The 21,764-nt window shown below is 35.9% G+C and overlaps 1 protein-coding gene across 1 annotated transcript in view; it reads right to left on the bottom strand.

Annotated features, from left to right (window-relative positions):
- Positions 1 to 21,764, bottom strand: part of ADAM10 (ADAM metallopeptidase domain 10) — a 54,809-nt gene that overhangs the window by 5,739 nt on the left and 27,306 nt on the right. The window contains exons 4-11 of the mRNA XM_062583920.1: positions 20,444 to 20,602; positions 11,294 to 11,397; positions 9,772 to 9,921; positions 8,562 to 8,654; positions 7,725 to 7,908; positions 4,515 to 4,678; positions 2,766 to 2,949; positions 1,843 to 1,993 (exon numbers count right to left, since the gene is read on the bottom strand). Coding sequence (XP_062439904.1) covers positions 1,843 to 1,993; positions 2,766 to 2,949; positions 4,515 to 4,678; positions 7,725 to 7,908; positions 8,562 to 8,654; positions 9,772 to 9,921; positions 11,294 to 11,397; positions 20,444 to 20,602 — 1,189 coding nt within the window. The remainder of the gene's footprint in view (positions 1 to 1,842; positions 1,994 to 2,765; positions 2,950 to 4,514; positions 4,679 to 7,724; positions 7,909 to 8,561; positions 8,655 to 9,771; positions 9,922 to 11,293; positions 11,398 to 20,443; positions 20,603 to 21,764) is intronic.

Genomic DNA, 21,764 nt, shown 5'->3' on the forward strand with positions numbered 1-21,764 from the left:
AAGAAGGAAAAACATTCCTTCTGTCCCTTACATCAACAAACAGTTGCCGCACTGAATTTCTGCGGAAATACTACTTACATTGTTTAAAAAACAAGGAAGATCAGAAGCTTTTATATTAGAAATCACAGTTCATATAAAGTCAAACTTTGGAGGAGGAAAGATTTTAAGAAAAAAATCTTAAGCTTAAAAAAACTTAAACCAAGCCAAAAAAAAAAAAAGAAAAGAAACCAAGTTTCAGCATCTCTGAACATCTGCCCAACTTTGCACCATGTAATTTTCAATCTTAATAGACAAAACCAAGAGAAAGAAGTTATAAAACAAAGTGATGCAGCAATTCCTATTGAACACCATACTAGCAGAGTATAAAGCTAGAACTATGGTCAGCTGAACACAAGATTTTAAGAAGAAAGCAAAGAAAGAAGGTGGCAGCAGCATGTGGTGTACTCAGGAAATAAATCTTCACCACAGGCACAGTATAAAATAGCATTAAAAAAAAATCTCAAAAATCACTGTTAAAAGACGACAATGCAAGGCCTTTGTTTTGGCAGAAATGACAAGATTTGCAAGAAAAAAAAATGCAAAATTATTGCTACCATGAATGCACTGGAAACAAACTTCATCTACAGTATCCAACACATTTTCAAAGTAGATGTTACCCTTACTTACACACACAGGTTGAAAAACATTTAAGGCAAGAAGAAGTTCAACTAGTTAATTAGAAAAAAAACTGTTCTAATTGTAAAATTGTATGTTTCATTAAAAACAGTTGGTTCAAACAAATTTAAATACACATATGTATCTATACATATTTTTTTTTCCTCTTCACCTTTGGTTAAGAGTCTAACCTGTTATATTTTCTGTCTCTTCCTAGAGTGGAAAAAAAGTTCGTGCCTTTCACACACACACAGAAGTCCACTTAAGTTTTTAAATGAGGTTAAAAAAAACAACATCTGTTTTAATCCATGTAACTGAAAGATAAAAGCTGAGTTACTTTAGCATATTATCTACAGGTGTTTCAAAAGTTAGCTCTATAAATCACTGTGTATAAAGCACTGCCAAGATACAAAGTGATTTAAAAATGTAATATAGTCTATGAAACAAGGTATCATAGTTTATGAAACAAGGTATCAATCAATTATATCCCTAAGTTCTCTCGGAGGTAGGCAACACCATACAAACGGCACTACGACAGCACCCAGCTTCAATCAGATGTGCAAGTCACTGGGACTAGGAAGCTGACCATCTGTCTCGCTGTGCACTGAAGAACACTGCCTGTTTGGAACCACCACTCCCTTGAGACTTCTCTCTTCATGAGATGTTTTAGTACACCCAACCATATAAACTTATAAAGCTGTTACTGAACAGTAATTACAAGAAGCTTAAAGCTATAAATATCCTCCTTTTTATACTTTGGGCAATTAACTTTCTTGTAGATACCATAAAAACAACATTCTGACCACGTTTTTCTGAACCACATGCTTTTTGCAAAAAACTTCTAGGCAAAACATTTCAGAAAAAGAAGTCAGAATTTCAACACACATACTTGTCTGCACTGAGTAGTAAGATACATCAGCATTATTACCACCAAGTGTCATATTATGTTTTTTCAAAAGCTAATAAACAATCTCATCTGGCTTCTAACAGAAAGAAAGTTGCAATAAGCAACAAGAACTACAAGGCATAATTGTGCTGATGAACTCACTCACTATATGAAGTATTTTAAATAAAACAAACACTAAGAACAACAGCAGGCAAAGTGAGATTCAGATGCAAAAATACCAGTTATACCCATCAACAAGCCTGAATAATTAAACGGTGTATTATAACAGATGTGTACAATACCTGCAGTGTTTGCCTGGTTTTAACTTGCATTTCTTATCTTCTGGTTGGTTTGCATCATAACAGCATTCATCTTTACACTGGTCACTGTACCCACAATCACACTGCTCTCCTTGTTCTACCAGTCCATTACCACAGATGGGTTGACCAGATTCTGAAAAATGCCAGTACATTTTTGTACAAAACAGTACAAATTAGGCAAATAGAGGTATAAATACTAGTACTGACTTGCAACAGCATCCAACTAAGTGCAACTGACAATACCTGGTCAAGGTGGGCTTAGTATAGACTAGGATTCAAATAAACAAACTTGCACTACTGTTGTTCACTACCCAGTTTAGCCAATTTTGAGCCTCTGAGCACGAAATTTGTTAGTAGCAGTGGGAATTCCTTGTGTAATTTTTTGCTAGGCCTTCTCAGAGCAGGATCTGCTAGAGCAGCTTACCCAGAAACTTGTCCACTTGAGTTCTGAGTCTCTCCAAAGGATGGGGACTCCACAACCCACCTGGTCAACCTGTACTGACCTGTACTTCAATTTTTGCCAACTGCCTCTTGTCCTCTCAGTGGGCACTGCTGAAACAGGTCTGGCTCAGTTTCCTTTACTCTCTGCCATCAGCTATTCATACAGATGGTTAAGATTCCCCCTCCCCTCCCCCAGCACCTTCTCTTCTCCGGGCTACATAGTCCAGGCTCTTAATCTCTCCCCATGTCAGATGCTCCAGTCCCTTCACCACTGTTGTCCCTTTGCTGGGCTCACTCCCGTACTTCCACGCCTTTCTTGTACTGTGAGGCTCCAGATTGGATACTCTAGATCTCAAATTCAATTCTTTACTTACATAACCTTTCAGCAGAATTAAAATTTACTTCAAGTTAAGCTTAATATGAATAATCTAGCCACTCTGCATTCAGGATAACTAAATACATACCAACAAAACAATTATTTCTCTTTTTCTCAAGAACTTGGCTGATGTTTCGAATACTACAGATAGAGAACTTGTTGTTGTTAAGTTTGTCCCCAGATGTAGCTCTTGCATACATGATGTAATTGCCATTTTCTTTCTGCCCCAAGTTCTTGGACTCCCCCGGAGTGCATTCCATTCCAGAATCATGCTGCAAAACAAATATTTTAAACTATTTATATTAAAATAGCTTCTCTAATATCTTGCTATCTTTTCCTATATGTGCACAAGGCACCTGATGTGGTAGATTAATACAGGGAGAAGAAAAGACTCAAGCAAACAAAATACTGTCATATTCTCATTTCCTGGAATTTAATTAAAACATATAGAGAAGACAAAGCTTTTACAGAAAGTGACAAGTATCTAATTTCTAAGGAATAGCTTAAGTTTTATGTGATAGCATTTTTTTGAATATTTGAGTTCCTGTGGATAGATATTCCACTCTCATTGTGCATCTCAAACAGACCCAGTCTCCAAAAAGTTTCCATCGATTAAGAGTGCCTTTATGACCACAAAAGGCTGTAAGCGCTCTATGGAATAAAAGCATAACTGAAAATTGAAATTTGTTTGTTTGAAGGGAGGGGCAAGTAGAACTGTATTCTACAGTTGATGGTTTCGTCCACCAGTGACTAGATCTATATAATAGAAATTCATTATAAAGTTGCATGAATTCATTGTAAAGTTGGTGTACTAACAATTAGCAGACTGACAAAAATATTTCTGTAATTGCTAAGAGTAAGATGAACTGTAATTCTCTGCTGATGCATCCAACTGTCCAAGAATAACTTGTGTCTCCAATAGAAGTAAATCTTAAAATTAGACATGCTTGAGGAACTATATTTCTCCTTACTGCCCTGAATTGCAAATGCAATTTATAGATAAATTAAATGAATCATCTTCAAGACTGATCCAAAAGATGTTTCATTCAGTAGGACTTGTTTTTAGATTTATGTGCCCATATCTTCATTTACAGTTGGAAGGCCTCTTCACACTCAAAGCAGTTGTATTAAACTCTTAAGGCACACAAGGTAGGCATTCATGTGTGAACATCAGTTTCGGAATATTATTTCTGTCATAACTTGATTTTTGTTTACTTCCAAGAGTAGAAAGCCTATACCCTTAAGTTAAAAAAATAAAGCAAAACAAAAAAGCCCACCCACTCCCTTTGTTCTCTTGTCCCTAACAAAACAAAAAAAACCCTCATACACTGGCTTGTCACAAAGAAATCATATCCCTAAATGACATGAAGACAGACTTTTGCTCTGAAATATTTATCTTAATCCCATTCACAGAATTTCTTAGACAATTGTGCAAGAATAATGGAACAGTAAAATAGAGCTGGTTTTATCTTCCCTTGTTGAGTCAGATACCTTGATCAGTTTTGCATCTGATTCTTACTCCTCTATAGTATCCACCACAATGCATTAAAAAAAAAAAAAAAAAAAAGGAAAGTTTTAGGGGAATATAGTCTCTTCATAATAGAAGAAACTGATAGAAATGAACAGTTCACAAAACGTACCGTGTCATCTGTGTTGTAAAATACTCAAAAAGCCTTACTGCACCAACCTGGTTTGTTTGCACACAACATGCATACACATACACACATGCAGTTGTGCATTTATTTTCCTTCTTTATCAGAAAGATTAAGAACTACATTCACAAATCATGGCTTCCAAAACGTTTCAAATCAAGTAACAGATCAATAGTTATACTCACAGGCGAACCAAAATTATGCCCAACCTCATGAGCAAAAGTGATGTGAGAAACCTTAGGAGGAACATGCGAGCCGTAGTTCTGGACAGTGATGATTCCAGTGTTCAAAGACTTCTTTTTACCATCAGAATAGAGTTTGCTCTTTTCACAGATTCCACCAGAGCTCCCTGCATTTGGACAAAAGTTTAACAGTTCAGACATTTAAGAAAAGAAGTACTGTGTTTCTTGTTCTAAATGTCTGTTGAAAAGTAACAGTTTGTATACACAGGAAGATCAGTAGAAAGATGATGCATGCATTTTAAACGCAGTTATTTTCTGTAATAACTCCTCACTGGACATCTACAGACCAAGGGTGTTTCTATGTAACAAGTGCTAATCCAAATTCTAAAGTAGATTAAATTTACCTGCACTAATGCAGAGTTGTTCACACAGTAAGCAAGTCGTTCTGAAATAGCTATTCAGTAAGAGCTATTTTGGGTTTTCACAGCTTGACAAGCCCTATCATACCTGCAATACAAGACTAGCAGCGTATAATGACCAACAGTGGTGCACTCAATCTACCTTCCTGAGCTTTTTCTAAGCAAAAGAGGCAGTAAAAATACAGAAAATGCTTTCCTCATAAGAAGAAAATTATAAAACATTCACAGATGTTTGTAAAAAAATGCCTAAGATTAGCTACATATCTTTGTCAGCAAGACTGACTCATTTTTCACCATATAATTTAAAGCTGAAAATGGTTTTGATGTGTGGGTTAATCATACACATATTTAAAAGGTCAACAATCAAGTGCATCACATTCACTGTTATAGATGAGTCTTGAAATTGTGACTTTAATTTCACTACATTTTCCCATAGCTGGAATTTGCACTGAGCCAGTGCAAGCATTCCTCTTCCTCGTACAGGAAAGAAGTTTCCTTGCTTGTTAAAGTAAAATTTCATTTTAGTGAAATATCCAACATCAAAATTTTCTCCCAGAGCAGCTGCACACTGCAGTGGTGATAAAAGTGCTACATGTGTGTCTTACAAGTCAACAAATAAAAGTAGTACAAAATTACAGCTATTTCTGTTAACACATAAAAGGTCTTTAAGTACTAGACTACTTAAAATTACAATCTTTAAAGAATAACTTAAGTATATACCCCTTTTAAGATATCTCTTGTTCATACATCCAACAAATATTTGTCATCTAGTCTTTAGGTTATCATTTTAAATGCTATACAAAACCTGAATTTTAATGGACAAATTTAAATAGGTTAAGTACAAAAATCTCTCAAAGCAGCCAAAGTTATCTCAGTTAAACCTTTCTTGGTAGCAATGTTCATGGAATTCACACTCTAATTCATATTGTGTTTTCTTCTCAGTCTACACGCTGGACTAGTTACCATAGATCCAGTGTCTTATTTACACAGGCCACCTCTATATTAAGTTTCCTAAGCTTCTTCCACAGTCACTAACATCAGTCTGCACAGGTTCCTCTAACTTACTTCTCTACTGAGGTCAACTGATCTATAACTCTCTGAATATTCTACAAATATTTATTTGCAACCTTTTAATCTCCTAAAATGAAAGACAGACACAGAGATCATACCATGGCACTCTTCCACTTGCTCCAATACCCTTTTTGGCCAACACATGCTGCAGAGAAAAGTACAGCAGGAGACAAAGGGAAGGTCTAATGACATCCCAACAGCTAGTCCGCATGGAAGAGCTTAATGTTGCTTCCATGATTACTCTAATTCTATTAGAGCTCTTGACAATGTTCTCATAAAAGCATCAAGACTCTTTTAAAAAAAGAAGAGAAGATTGTTCCTTCTGAATTTGTGATTTTGATTTCCATTGGAAGTTTCCACAATTTGGAATTTGTGCTGAGCTATGATTAAAAAAATCTGTATTTAAATTTAAACATTAGGAAGTTAACATCACATTAACGTTTGATAATTTTGATTCAAGAGTTTCTTTCTCTTCCTGTCCGAACTTTCAGTTCTCTCCTTTTTTTAGCTTTCACCCAATTCAGTAGTACAGCTTTGGAAGAAAAAAAAAAAAAAAAAAGAGAATCTGAGCTTTTATTCAGGTTGAAGTTCAAATCTCTCAAAAAAAAGATGCACTATGTTTGTCTGGTTTCAGTAATCTCAACCCAGCACCCCTCTTCCTCAAGTTATTTTCCTAAAAATAATGACTTTTTTTGGGGGGGGGGGGGGAATAAATATGTAAGAATTTTAATTCTGTAATAAAAAGAGCAACACGCTTTTAAAAAAAAAGAATATTTAAGGCTCCTGCTTTAACAAAAATATCACTTTTATATTTTCACCTGATGCAATTAGTTCAAAGAGTGAAAATAAGAAATTGCTGAAACTCTTTAAAATGGAATTTATTAACTTGTGCACTGAAAAACACAAGATACTTAACAGAACCAACTTTTATTTTAGCTGATCAGTGCAAGAATTGTCTTTCAAGTTGTTGATCTGTCAATTTTGAAATGCATTAAGTTCTAAGTGTTCACCAGATCTGTTAAAAAGCTACTTACACTGATGAGAATGTAATTAAAGAATGCCACAACAAATACGTGGATTAAATTTCTTCTGTGAACTTTTCAGATTTAATCAGAACTATGGTAAGTTTTGTTTGTTTTTTGTTTGTTTCCCTACATCAAAAACCAGCTTTAAGACCCAAAACACAGGACTAAATTGAAACTAATGAGCAGCAGTTCAAGAAGAGTCACAGAGTAAATAGAGGTCTCCTTTTCACTTTTGTTTCAAAAATATTTGCTCCCAATACCATCTAGAAAGCCTGAAGATTCTGCACTGTAATTCTGCTACCAAATGCAATTTGCACAGCTGTGAGCTCTGTTTGCATATAGCAAAAATACTTCTGCCTTTTTTGTCATTTTACTCATCAAAAATAAAGTCATCCAGACAATACCATCTATTTCTACCAATTGACTATGTTATTCCTTACTGTTCATGAACTGTTCAACAAAAGGACATCAAAACCAGCTACAAGAGATATATGTATATATAAATAAAAGCAGCTTATCATATATATATAAAAATATATATACACACACACAAAGCATACCTAACTAAAATCATGAAAAGTTGGTTATCAATTTTCATGTGTTCACTGTTGTCTTAAATGAAGTAGTTTCTCCACCTCTTCTTTGCACCTACGTATGATATTGCCTTTATCTCACAATGCTGGTTTGGATATAATTACCTGAGGGGGCTCCAACCCAAGCCAGACCGAGGACTCCATCATCAAAATCACGGTCTGTAAACACATAGGCCAAGCAATAATCATCATGATTCTGTTCCGAATTCAGTTCCAGAAACTTTTCCACACCAATGTTAGGAAATCGGAATGGATTGGAAGAGTCCTTTTCATCTACAGTTGTGTTAATCTGTAAGTAAATTGAAACAAACTGTAAGACACAGTTCATTTTCATTGGACTTGTAAACGTCAGCTAAGAGGCTTGCTGCTGTCAATACCTTGTTATGTCAAATAATTAAAGTTGTAACTAAAAATTTATAGGCCCATATTACTATCAGAGTATTTTTAAAAAAAAAAATCTAAACGGAACACAAAGTTGCCTTTGCATGATAAATCCCAATTCCCTTTTTATTCCCTAATTTTAATAATTTTCTTTCCTTTTTATCAGCACACAAAAGAGCAAATTTATATTCATCCTCAAACCTCCACCTTTTAGAAGCCCCTTTCACCTGGATATCCATTCTCTATTGCAGAATTGAGGTTCTTGGCACAGACTGCATAGCCTTCTGCAGTCAACACTGGGGAAAAGTAGTAATCCGTTCCTGTAAGAGTTAGTCAACGTTGACTACACCTTAATAGTGCAAGTAGCAGTCTTTTTACAGTAAACACTGAAACCAAACCAAATAAGCAGGAGACCACTTATTGCAGTGACACCTCTGTGCTGCACACTTGCGAACAGGTAACAGTAATAGGTAAATGGCCCTAGAAATACAGCAGCTCTTTTGAACAAGTACTGCTTCCAAGCAAAATAAATGAACTAAAAGCACTTCCAATACAACTTACTCTTATTCGTTTCACCATAAAGCTGATGTTACGGATCCCTGAGAAATCTGTTGACTGGTAAATTGTGTCAATTGCTTTAACATGGCTGGAGATCTGTCAGGAAAAAAAAATACACCTACAGTTCAAAGATCTATGCACTACACTATAGCTATTCTTCAGTAACAGCAACTGTATGTCCTTTTTGGACGTTTACATGCCAGATACGGCGATACATGAATTCCAATACATATTTTTAATGAACTTCTGTTACTGGATAACAGAAATAATTTACTACATAATCTAATATCTACATGACTACCACACCAGATAAAGGCAAGCTTTTCTGCAGCCAAGCTAAAACTGTTCCTATAGCTCCAGTAACCAGAAACTGAGATACTTGTCTGCAGTAGTCGTTCAACTGATTGCTACTGTAAGGTAGTATTTGTAGTTAAAATTGTATCCAAAGCAGTCTTTTTTGAAAAGTACTTATTATTACATTATTCTTTCAGTTCTGTGAGAAAGCAAACATGAAGTTGATCATTCACCTTTTCCAAGAGCACATAGAAAACTAACTCAGTAAAGACCAGATTTTGAAGATTACTTCAGAGCTTTCAAAAATGTTGAGTTGCTGATGTAGTGTGACAAATTAATAGTAAACCTTGGATTTGCAGTGGCAGTGAAATTTCATACTTCAGAGGAGCATGTTAACACGCTACTTGCATTTTTAGCAAGAAAAGAACAGCAGAAAAAGTTTTACACTTAAGACTATATTGAAAGAGAAATGGCATGTGCCTTTAGTTACCACTGCTTTTCTGTCTTGCCATTACACTAGACACCACAGAAACTGCTCTTAAAGTCATTAGTTCACAGAATTTTGATACACAAGTATTAAGTGAGGCTTGGCTGGCTGTCAAACAGAAAAAAAAAAGTCTTTAAAAACAACTTTTTTCTCAGTAATAAATGAGAAAAATCAGACTAAGTCTTACTCAGAAGTGTTAAACAAATCACGGCTACCATGATTAAAGGAAGTACAAGTGCCCACGACCTTTGTCACAGCTATACCGTATCTTTTTGCGAAATAAGAAACAAACTTTCAGGAGTGCTAGCATCACTATAGCAAACGAAACAAGTTATTCTAAATGAAATAACAAAGTATACACAAATGATAACATCAAAATTGTCAGAAATATTCCTCAAAAAAGAGCAGATTATATAAAGAGTCTGAACATACCTGTGCAATTACAGCTTCTCTTGTTCCATAGTGCTTATAGAATAGATGATCAGTCTGAATATACAGCTGACAAGTATTTTTTTCAGCCTGAGTGGCACGCTTTTTTCTTAAAAGCTGTGGACCATTATTGTTAGGCTCTTCAAAAGGCTTCTACATACAAACACGAAACAAATATTTATTTTGTAGATCTCTACTGTAAGTTAGAGTATGTTTAGAAAAAAACATTGCTATCTAAAAATGTAATTTTTCTTCTTTGACTTACAATCCTTTATGAATCTTAAACTTATATATTATAATCAGTCTTCAAGTATTCACCTCAGTCAAACCCTTTTGTGCATTTCATTTTATATTAAAACAGACAGTCAAAGTGAAATAGATTTTTGTCCATGTGACTTTTCTTCATAACCCTTTTGAAGGGTGAATAAACATAGTTTGCAGATTAGGAGACAGGGCCCTGGGATTTAAATGCACCCTCCCTAATGGAGGGACTTCAGTCTTAATTAGCTCAGTCATCCACCTCGGCAAACACAACTACTGAAGCACCTCAGTATGCAAAAAATGGTTCACTAAATATGAAGTTAAAACAACAGTCATTAGTTAGAACAATATGTGCTAACACTTATTTGCCTTCTTACGTCCACTGCTTGATGGTCCATTCTCTCCAGGAAGTTTTTGAAAGCAAATTTTGTTGTTAACAACATTGAACCCCATAATACTGGTGAAAATCTCTGGAATCTCCATGTAAATAAAGTTTAAGTTCCTGTTGCAATTGTTAACAAACAATATTGCATAGTTTTGTTGGTATATATCCCAAAACAATGCTGGAAGTTGAAACAGTTCAGAATATACCTAGAACTAAGAAGTATTCAAGAACTTACTGCAGGATAATTTGAAAAAAAATCCAGTTTTGTGACAAGGACCCTGCTGCAACCTCAAAGGCAAAAAAAGGCAGGAGTCTGTAAACAAGCAGGTAAGTCAGTCCCTTCCACAGACCACTCACCTCCTATTAGAAGCAATCGCTAGCATGCTGTAACCCTTCCAGTCTTTCAACATTGGTGATAAGACCCTGCCAGTCATACAGCTTCATTTATCACCGAAAACACTCATATATGATTGAGTTGCATTAACAAAACTTGAAAACCTAGCAATGACTGATCTTGAAGGACTGATACACTGCTTAGAGAACAGGGGATCTTGAAACCTCTCCTTCTCAACTTCAGTCAAGTATATTCCTCAACTCAAGCTCAATTTCCACATCCAACCAAAATTGATTGTTTACAAATTTGAGATCACACAGGATCCATTAAAACTATGAGCTAGCATACCTATGCAGCAGTAGCAGTAAAAAAAGAATTTAGAAATTTTCTTCTATTAAGCAAGAAACCTCTAGCAATAATTTAGGTACCTGAGAACACAAACGGATGATAACTGTGACCAAAAGCTAAAGAAACAACATACAAGAATGGAGAATTATTACATTGTAGCTTCTAATCAATACAATCTGTTATAACCTGTGCTGTACCTCTGTTGCTGGTTCTTCTATACCAGTCGTCTGGTACTTCCGCATTCTCTCAAACACTGAATGATCTGCACAACCTCCTTGTGGTCCATATTTATGCGGATATTCTAAAAAGAGGAAGGCCAGATTAACATTTCAAATTCCACATATGTTAGGTGCCCTTCTGGATAAGATAAAGCTTTATCATGGCAACTTTTTCAGTTTGCGTCCAACATTGCTCATGTGGTATTTTAAGGAAGTGTCTAGTATTTAGGCTGAGGGCAGCTGTATTTTTCCATTATAGATTCCTAAGATGTGCTCTTAGTTTAACTAGGATGACCAAATTGTGGTGCTTGCCTCTTGAAGTTGTTTTTTATAGCTAGCAAAACAAAACTGGAAGTGAGCAGGGTCTAACAAACCGTAAGGACAAATGTATTATCTAGGCATCTTTAGAGATTAGCTTAAACTAATAGCTTTCTTATGCTTTTGAACTCAAAATGTTAAATAAGTGCCTGAGCTTATGTATGCCAAAGATACCACTGATAAAGGAAAATTAGTTCAATTTTAATGGGTAAACTAAAACTAAGAAAATTTGCTAGAATTCTTGTCAAACAGTTCTATTATTTTATCCACCTTCCACTGAATTTTTGAAAATTTTTATATTATGCAACTCTTAACTACTAATGCAAACAAACCAAAATTGAAATGATCGATCCTTTGTTTCACTCAACTCTAATTCTAAAATTTTGAGATTGCCAGTAGTTTTGCTGGCAAGGTGAAATGCACAATTTAGCCATTCTGGAAAGTAAAGAATACAGTTAGGGATAATGGTTGTATGTATATGCAAGAATTTGTTGAAAGAAGAAAGTTACTGTTCCTCCCTCCCCCGTACAAAAGTATGTTTTACTCAAGTCTTTATAAAAATCTTAGCATGTTTTCAAGCAGAATTCATAAGCAGAATTCCACACCAACATTCAGTAATAATCTTCCAGGAAAGGTGGACTTAAAAACAAACATGGAAAGCTACTTTTTCAAATTAGTACTGTTTTGAAATATCATGCTTGTTCTCACATGAGTAAGGTTGAATAAACACTGTTCATCAGGGTCAAATAAGATATATCACTCAACATTCTATAGGAATAATAACTAAAACTTAAATTTTTACTACAATTGAAAATAGAACAGTAAATCTTTGCAAAGCCTTTGATGTATTTCACAGAGCCAGTTTGCTTGAAACTATACTGAGAATAAGATGTTTTATTTGGTCCCTATGTGAAAAGAGAGGAAAAAAAAGTAAATGAAAAACAAAACTTGATGCTCAGACTACAACAATTCATGTTTTTCATAGCAACTATTTACTAGATGGACACACAGCTAAGGGATATACAACCTTAAGTTATATCGTCCCAACATAGAGAACTAGACAATCACACAAAAATACCACTTTGACACACTGTGCATAATAGCTTTACTAATGTTTTACTAGCCATTTTAAGGAAATAAATTTAATTTACACAGTGACTTTAAATAGGCAGTCTCTTAAATCCAATCACATTCCTAAGCAGCTTTAATCACATGGTGCAATGAAGATCACAAGTCTCCAATGCAAATTTAGTATCGCCTAAGGGAGTGGCAGTAGTAAAGTACAGCTCTTAGAGGGTTTAAATCACTCATTGTAAGGTTTTGTTTTTAGATGAAGAGTGAGGAAGGAGTATAGATGTGAAAGAATAAAAAATTAGATCAATGATACTACATGGTACAGTCATGATACTATATATTTTCACATATACAGAAAACAATGACATGAAAAGTTAAGGTACGCATCATATTTTCCTCCATGACACGTTTTGTTTGTTTTACCCTGGAAACACAGACCAGAACACAGAACGAAAGTAAAACTTGTAGGCAAAATAGAACAAGGAAAAAAGAAAAAGCCATTTTATATCATCTCCCCAGTACAGCCGACTGTTTACAAGTTCTTAACATCAACAACAAAACCTGTAGCACAATTCGGGTGCACAGAGTCAAATACACAAGAAGTCCAAACTGGCTCATGGAGGATATCTTACAACAACTGGCTGCTTACCTATAGCGATTCTTCCAATATTTGCTAGTATTGAATTACTAGTGCAGATCTCACTGCACATGTAAATATGCTTCAGAAATATATAGTCAGATTTATTTTGAATGTCAGTACCCGCTGCAGGTTTGTAGGCAACCTGTGCTTTCACAAGGGCAGAGGTCTTACCCCTTCGGTTTCCCTGCAGTTTGGAACAGGGTGTAAATTTTACCATGACATACTAAAAATAAAATTTGATAGAGTTTGTGTAAGTACAAAGATCCAGAATCAGGGAGGAAAGGAGAAGGCAGAGCAGGCTAACAGGAGTGTAGACAAGGTGGCACTGCAGACCCATTGGCCATGTTACCTGCTTTCCAGGGGGTTTCACAATGTACCATCCCTAGCCCCATCCTGTGGGCCAAAAGCCCATTAGCAACTGGAGCACAGCTGAACCACATTCTGGTTCAGCTCCATCTGGAAGCTACCTTTAATTATCTTTGATCATCATACCTGTTTCTTGAAGTCATACTGTGAGATACTGTTAAACCTTTTCCCACTTGCTTTTGGCTTTTTTCCCTGTGTCATAAAGCTCTAAACTTAATGTGTGTGGGGGAATTACGCAGCAAGCAATAAAACCCATATCCTTGGCACACAGTCAAAGCCTCTGAGCTCTGAATCAACCACTCAATATGAGGTTATGATCCAAAACACCCACAGACTGAATTCAAGGAATCCTCTGATAAGCTTAGAAAGACTGATCAAGAAATAAAAGCAAGTTTCTCATCTACATTCCTCCCAATCACATGCACTTGCAAACATTTAAACAGCTCATGTAGTGTTGAAAACTTGTTAACAACAAATAAGACTAATTTAAACATAAATAGTTGGCAACTTTTTTTTTTTTCAAATTAGACCCTTGTCCAGACACAAAATACTTTACTCCAATTGTAAACATCTTAGCGGAAAACAGCTACGTTAACAAATATGCCTCTTGGCAAAGGCAGTTTCAGCCTGAGAGTAAGTGAAATTTTTATTCACTCACAATTACTCACGATCTCAATAGCAAATTATTTTACCTGCTGGAAAGATCCAGGTAAAACACTGCATTTCAAAGTGTCTCTGAAGTCTGAAGTTTAGAGAAGCTAATCTAACACACAACATTGCTATGGCACAGGCTGCTTTTTCTGTGGTCAACTTAACGTCTATTTTGTTGTGATTAATGTTTGACAAATAAGATTATTAGGAAAATGTTAATGTTGTACAGAAGGTAATTTGGGTAATTTGTTGTGATTCTAATAAAGACGCTTGTTCAAATACAAAGAAAAAACCTCCAGGGAGGGGTAACTACAGTGAATGTCCAGTAGTCAGTATTTTGAATAATTCTAGACTTCTGAAAAAAATGGCATTGTTTTTGAGGTTTTGTGTGGTGGTCTTCTTGTTTTTTTCCCCCCACTATTTTACTATGATTTTACTTGTGTTACAAATGTTCATGAATTAGTTATTATTAAATAAACTTGCGATGTTGTAATCTCCCATATATCAGTTTTCCACATTTCAGTTTCTAACTGAACAAACATCACACTAAAATACCTCTACCTAAACATATTTAACATGGAAATACTGCTATTTTCACAGCCATCTCACCCTCAGGCTTCAGATGTGAAAAAATTTGATCACTTGTTTGATTAGCTTTGTCACTGTTGTAACAAATTCCTTGTTGTTCTGTCAAGCATTTCAACAGCAGTCATCTCTCTCCCTGACAGTCTATTTCTTGGCCAATTATGACCATGGAGTTAAACAGTTCCCCCCAGTTTCTGAGGCAAAAAAGGGAAAGGCAAGGAAAAGAACAAATTCACATATTTCCACAGCAAGAAAGCAGGATAAATAACACAATAAGTAGCTCACGGGGTCATTTTTGACCTGCTCTCTCATAACGTCCCCCAGTCCGGTTAGCCCCAGTGCAGCCCCAAAAGAACGAAGCGTACGCGCGGGCAGTGGGAGTGCTACCGACCCCCTCCATCACTTAGTTAAGGACAGCATCAGGCTATGCCAGGGCTGGAGGAAGCAGGCAGCAATGCTGCCTCAACATCAGGACACCTCATCTACACAACGACCGCAACTTTAGGGCAACTCCTGCTGGCAGTAACTGCAGGGGCACCCAGGAACCAATTGGAAGCATGATCGCCCCGCATATTTTGCACTAGCACAATGCCATTTTCTGCTCTCACCCACTTCTATCCGTACTGCCCAGCACTGCGACAACGGACAGAACAGTACTAGAGAGAAGTGTTCGCAGTGTACTACCCAGTGCAATAAGCAGTCTTTCCTCTGTAGCTCAGTTCCCAAAGAGGTTAGGAAATCTCTTAATACTTTAATATTGACAGCCTGCAAATATTTCTCACTTCAAAAAAACCCCCAATAGTCTGGCAAGAAACTAACACTTTAATGGCATGACAGTTAAAATTATGCACGTATTGAACATGATGCACTTTGCAACAGCAATTGCGAAGTTTTGCATGTGATGGGAAAACAAATGCCCAAGACGGATTTGAATCTCCCCTGCTAAAAATAGGAGTCAGGTAATAACAGACAGAGCAGTTTGGGACCATCTCTACTTTAGAGAGCTGCACACAAACCCTTCTTTTGATAAATGCTGGACTGCTCCCAAACTGGGAGGCACTGTCCCCTGTTCAACTTCCAAGACTTGCTATTCCCACCATCCCCTGCAGCAGTTTCGTTTGTGAAGAGACAGAAATTACACGGTGTCAGATGACTTTGAACCAGGCAATGTTGACTGACATCACAGAAGTTTGATCCATGCTCTCGTGATGCTTTTAAGTGCTGCGAGAGGCAGAGCCTTCTGCTGCTTCTTAAGGATGAAGGGCTGCTTAGCGCCTCCCTACCGCAGCCCTACAGGTTGATCAGGAGGAAGCACGTCTTCACTATCAGAATGATTGCTTCCAGGGAACGTCAAACGCTCAGGGGACGAGGGGAGCCCACTTCCCACGTGAGACTAGAGTCTATAAGAGAAAAGTTTAATTCTAAGATCAATTCTCCAGCTACAGAAAATCTTCAGGCAGAACAAACACTACCTGTTTTTCTCCTCCCTTGTTGACAAGGGTTTTATTTTTTCCACTTTCCTTTTTTGTACATCCTGACACAATCTTATAAAAACATCTTGTTACTTCATAGTTGTCAGTACTGTACTCAATTAAGCAACTAGGTCAACTACTTGATGGACACTAGATTTAGGCATCTAGGTAGAGGACAGGACATCAAACTTCCATCACAGATGATGAGAATTCCGTGCTTCAACAGCAATCTGCCCAGTTCTACCAAAAATAGTAGTATCAGAGCAAAATTCAAATTTAAGCAGGTAGAATGAAGATAAATCTGTAAAAAGCGTTTTTTCCCCCCTTAAGCCAGTCACACTGTGCTCTCATGACAGCAGCCAAGTAGACCTTCATTATAGAATTGGTAACCACAATATGAAAAAAGTAAATAAAGTTCTCCCTAAGAGTTTGCAATGGTCGGTCCATTCAGCAGATAGTGCTTCACAAAAGCACAAAATCTTTTATCTTCTGTTCTTAGTAGCACAGTTCCTCCAAGATCATAAAGACAATTCAATGATCATTTTCATTTTCCCTAAGTTCAACAGGATTTTCTTATCTATTGCCAATTTAAGGAAAATGCAAACAATTCTGTATTTCACAATCTAAATGCAGGGATACATTGGAAGAACATATGATTTAAATGAATTAGAGTGCCAGTGATATCGTAACCAACGAAGAAAAAGCTTCCAAAACAAAATCTATTAATGAAAACAGCAGTTTGCATCTTGCTAGCACTAAACTATTGAACAGTTCAATCACAAGTGGTTTGGGAATCTAAAATCATTCACCCTGTATTTCACAGTCATGAATAGAAGACTGCCTTCCACTGCTCACCACATCCACTGTAACACAAACAAAAGCTGCCTTATAAACTTGACAATATAATCCTCATTTATAAAAAAACCTTTTGTTTAGCTACTGAATAAGACCTCATTGAGATGCTAATCATAAATTGCATTGTGATTTCTGAAAAGCACTAAAAAGCATATTGTTTCAAAAGGCTGAAACATGGGTGGCAGAAAACATCCTAAATTAAAGCAAAGACTTCCCCTCCTTCTGAATTAGTGATGTGAATATTTTTTGTTGCTTTCCTCCCGTTTAAGATACTAGTTCAATTTGCTATTTCAGTTGAGTTAGTTATAGATTAAATAAATAACCAGAAAGGGTTTGTCTGTTCTTATTTTTAAAGCTACTATAACACCTAAGGATTTTTTTTAAATCATAGTTTAATACAAAAAATATCATGCATGAAAGAAAGTCTGAAAAGCACAATTCAGAAAGTGATAGAAGGAGTTATATAAAGATTTTAGACCACAGAAATCCTAGAGGCATCTAGGACACCAATGAAAAATTAAACTGTACAGTCAGAATGCAGTCACCTCAGTCCCTGCATCAACACAAATGGCATGTTTTCAAATAGTGCTGCTTAAAATTAGCTTCAGGATGGGCAATTTTCTACCACGCCGAACAAGCAGCAATATTCACTAACTTGGTGATTTGGAAGTTCCACTGTACTGCTGCTTAACAGTAAACATGGCTCTTAGACTCAGACAACCCTCTCTGAAAATCTGATCTTGTTTCTAACTGATGGATTTAATGCACTAGATTAAAGAGGAAAAGCTGTGTAAACTAGCATAAAATAATTCCATCACCTAAATAAGTAATTAAAAAATATATCCTGCTCCCATTCACTTTAATAAGATGCTAATATGAATCAAATTCATTATTAGCTTTTGCCCAAGACATCCATTAACTCTCCTGACAAAGATCACTTCTACAACATGACTTTCATAAAAATCAAACACTCATTCCTTTAAGGTACAGTTCTGTTTCTTTCCTTTGTCGATAGCAGTGAAGAGAGTCAAATTCAGCATATTTCAGTCTTTTTCAGTCACCCAGTATTTACAGCAGAAGCTGAGATACCAGACCATCTTTCTGGCCTTGCCTTCTTGGGGACTGGGCCAGTCACTTTGCTGCCTTACATCCCTTTACCTTCCTCTCCCTGTTTCTACAACACAATCACTAAAATAATTCTGTAAAGCAGATGGACAGTTATTTGCAGAAGTGCTATGTAAGTGGTAGCCTTATGGGCCCACTATCAAGCAGTGAATTCAACTGTTCATTGAGACCTATGAAACAGCCAAAGAATTAAATAGTATACACAGCTTACTTACAGAAATGCTGTTATAAATACACACACACACACACACACACACACACCCCTCATGGTTTCACTCCAGGCTGTAATTCTGTATTATCCCCACTGCTTTTCCCCCATTACAGCAGCAAACCCCACAATACTCAAAAAATGGCTGGAGAGGCAAACTACCACCTCAGATTTTCACCAAGAAAGTTTTGTTCAACTGAAAATTGAATGTATGCCGCAACTTTTCTACGAGAGCCAAAAGAAGTATATGTAATGCTACCCTATGAAGCCATTTCATTCTCAGATAGTGGTCCTGAAGGTAGCAGGAAGATGCATATTTAGTCAGTCAGAAAACTAATGTAGATCACAATGAACATAAAATTTAGTGAACTGCAGTCATTTACAAGCTCTTCAAAATATGCTACAAGTATTTGATTTTGATAAGTAATCATATTTGCAGAAGAGAGTAACAGAAAGGGCAAGCATACCTTGTGGTTCACAGATATTTTTAATGTACTAGAAAACAGCATGCATACAGCCACTGAGCGTAAAATACAGTTGTATTCCAGAAGCCTTATTCAACTAGAAAAATAGAATTTGCTGAGCTTTTAGCAGCAAAAGATCACTTTTCAGCTGCATTCATATAAAAGCAGTAACTAGAGAGTATAATCCAAAACCCCCCTGGATTTTTCACTGGTTCACAGCGCAAAGAAAATGATGTTAAGATAAAACCACAATCACAGCTACTTATCTTCCTTTTTTAAGATTCCTTTTCACAGTATAGTCTCAAATACAACACACTTGGAAACAATTTATCCATTTATCATCATGACAGCAGTTCAAGTGATCTGTACAGTGTTCTAACCCAGAACTCTTCATCCAATTGCATGAGATTCTAAGTTCAAGTTGTCTAGAATTTGCACAATGGTCTGACAGGAAAAGTTTTTAAATTAAGTTAAATTTATTTATTTTTTTAAATCAAGACTAAAATCCCACTCAAAGTTAGTTTTTCAACACACAATTTGCTAGCTTTAATAATCAAAATGTTGGCTCTCTGCCTACAACCCTAAAGGGTTGAGGCTTGGAATCACAATCTTACACTTCACCTCAAAAATACTGCACTGAAGTTACTGCAGCAGCACCAAATAAAACTAATTTATTACAGCTGAAAACTGATCTTACACAAAAAGACAGCTGGAGTGCAGACAAATTCTGATGCATCAGTTCCAGAAAGGTAGAAGCCTGTCATAACACTTTCTCATCCTTCTGGGCATCTTACCTCCAAAGCCAGTTTTCCTGGGACTGCATTTTTTCAACTTCAAATAGTGTTCCCTGTACATTTCCATCAGCTAAAACTTCCATCAGAACTACGTAAAACAGGACATACTGTGTGCCATCACATCTTGTAAATATCTGTCTGAAGGAATATGGAATTGGGGGATGTAGCAGGAACTTCCATTTCCCACAAATACCTTTGTCCTTCACTAGATGTAGGTAAATACATACTGACCTGAATTTAACTTATCCTTTATTTTTCAGACCACAAGAAAAAGCAGTCACTACATGACATTTTAAGAATGCATTTTTTAAAGGTAACAGGTATCCACCGAGCAGAAAATATACCACTTGTACACTAACCTGATTGCCAAGGATTTAAACAGCAGAATAAAGAAAACGCGCTCGTGTATGCTACACATCCTTCTCACGCCATAACTATGTATGAATCACTTCAGGACAGCATGATTCAACACCATCATATGCAAGCTGAAGCTTCATTTCATGTTTACAAATGACTTAGTTTTTGACATTTAATAAAAAAAATTATTTCATCTGTAGCACAGAATGGAAATACTCACTGATATCATCTTCATGATAAATGACAGAGTGAAATGGTAGACTTTTGTCCTTAATATATCTCTCTGCTGGCTCAATATAAAAGATCCCACTGCGAGTTTGGATGAATCCTTCAAATCTTCCATCAATAACAGATCCATGACTAAGACTTCCCTGTTCACCTATGGAGTGAAAATGCACATTTTTTATACCTTTCTAAAAGCTTTCACTCCTGCATAAGTTTCAAGCATACACTCAAAAAAACCCCAAAAATCTACAACAAAACAACCCAAATGTAAATCAAAGGCTGATGCATGAGACTCCTAATTATCCTGACTGTGCAGCAGTTCCTATCAGCTAAAAAACTATATGAATTATGTAACAGTAAGATTGTTAATAACCTTAATTAGCATTAAAACAAATTTGCATAAAACTTGTATCCAAGTTAAGACTAGGAATATTCAGTAAGACATGCAGTTGCCCCAAAATCATAGTTCTAACGTTCAAAAGATTCCTAAGACTTCAACACAAATCAAATGCATAAATAGGATGTTTAGAAAGTATATAATGAAGAATTCAACTCCACACTTAAAAGTGGTCACATATATAGCATGTTATTTTAAAACTACATGTTGTCCTTATACATATGCTCATATAACTGTAAAAAAAATTCAGTGTGTATATTGAATTTTAAAAGCTTCCTAAAAAAAAAATACCCTTACATTCAAGACACCCATTTTCTCTTCAAATACAAGTCTGTTAAAATTGTAGCTAGGTTTATACATGAAAAGGAGTGAATATTTATTCAAAACACTCACAGTCTGAAAGAGTACAATTCTCAAAGCTAATCATTAGCAGCTACAATATGCAGCATCTCCATAAAACCTTTTACATAAAAGAACCAAAGATTACTTTTTTTTAAAAAAAAAGTTTCTACTCAAGCCTCCACAGAAGATAGTTCAAAATCAAATAATGTCAAATTATTGGAATTGTACTGTTTTTTATCATTTATAATTATCAAAAGTTATATAAAGCTCATACACAGCACTGAAATATGAAATAGGTATCTTGAAAACATGCCAGTCAGCTTACATGCCTTTACAGACTGCATTCAGATGTACAAACAGGCTTTGTAGGAATATCTTAAAATTAGAGCTCTCTAACTGATCTCAGATTTACTTCAGATTATATTCTGCTAGAACATGCATTAATATCCTGAACTTAAAGCTAGGCCATATATTTTGGGGAATTTCAGAGTATTTGGAAGAGAGACTCTTGGTCTGAATGCAAATCATCAAAAACCAAAACTAAAACACAGTTTATTTACTGGAATGTCTTACTTTG

The sequence above is a fragment of the Rhea pennata genome, chromosome 10, assembly GCF_028389875.1.
Source record: "Rhea pennata isolate bPtePen1 chromosome 10, bPtePen1.pri, whole genome shotgun sequence".
NCBI lineage: Eukaryota > Metazoa > Chordata > Aves > Rheiformes > Rheidae > Rhea > Rhea pennata.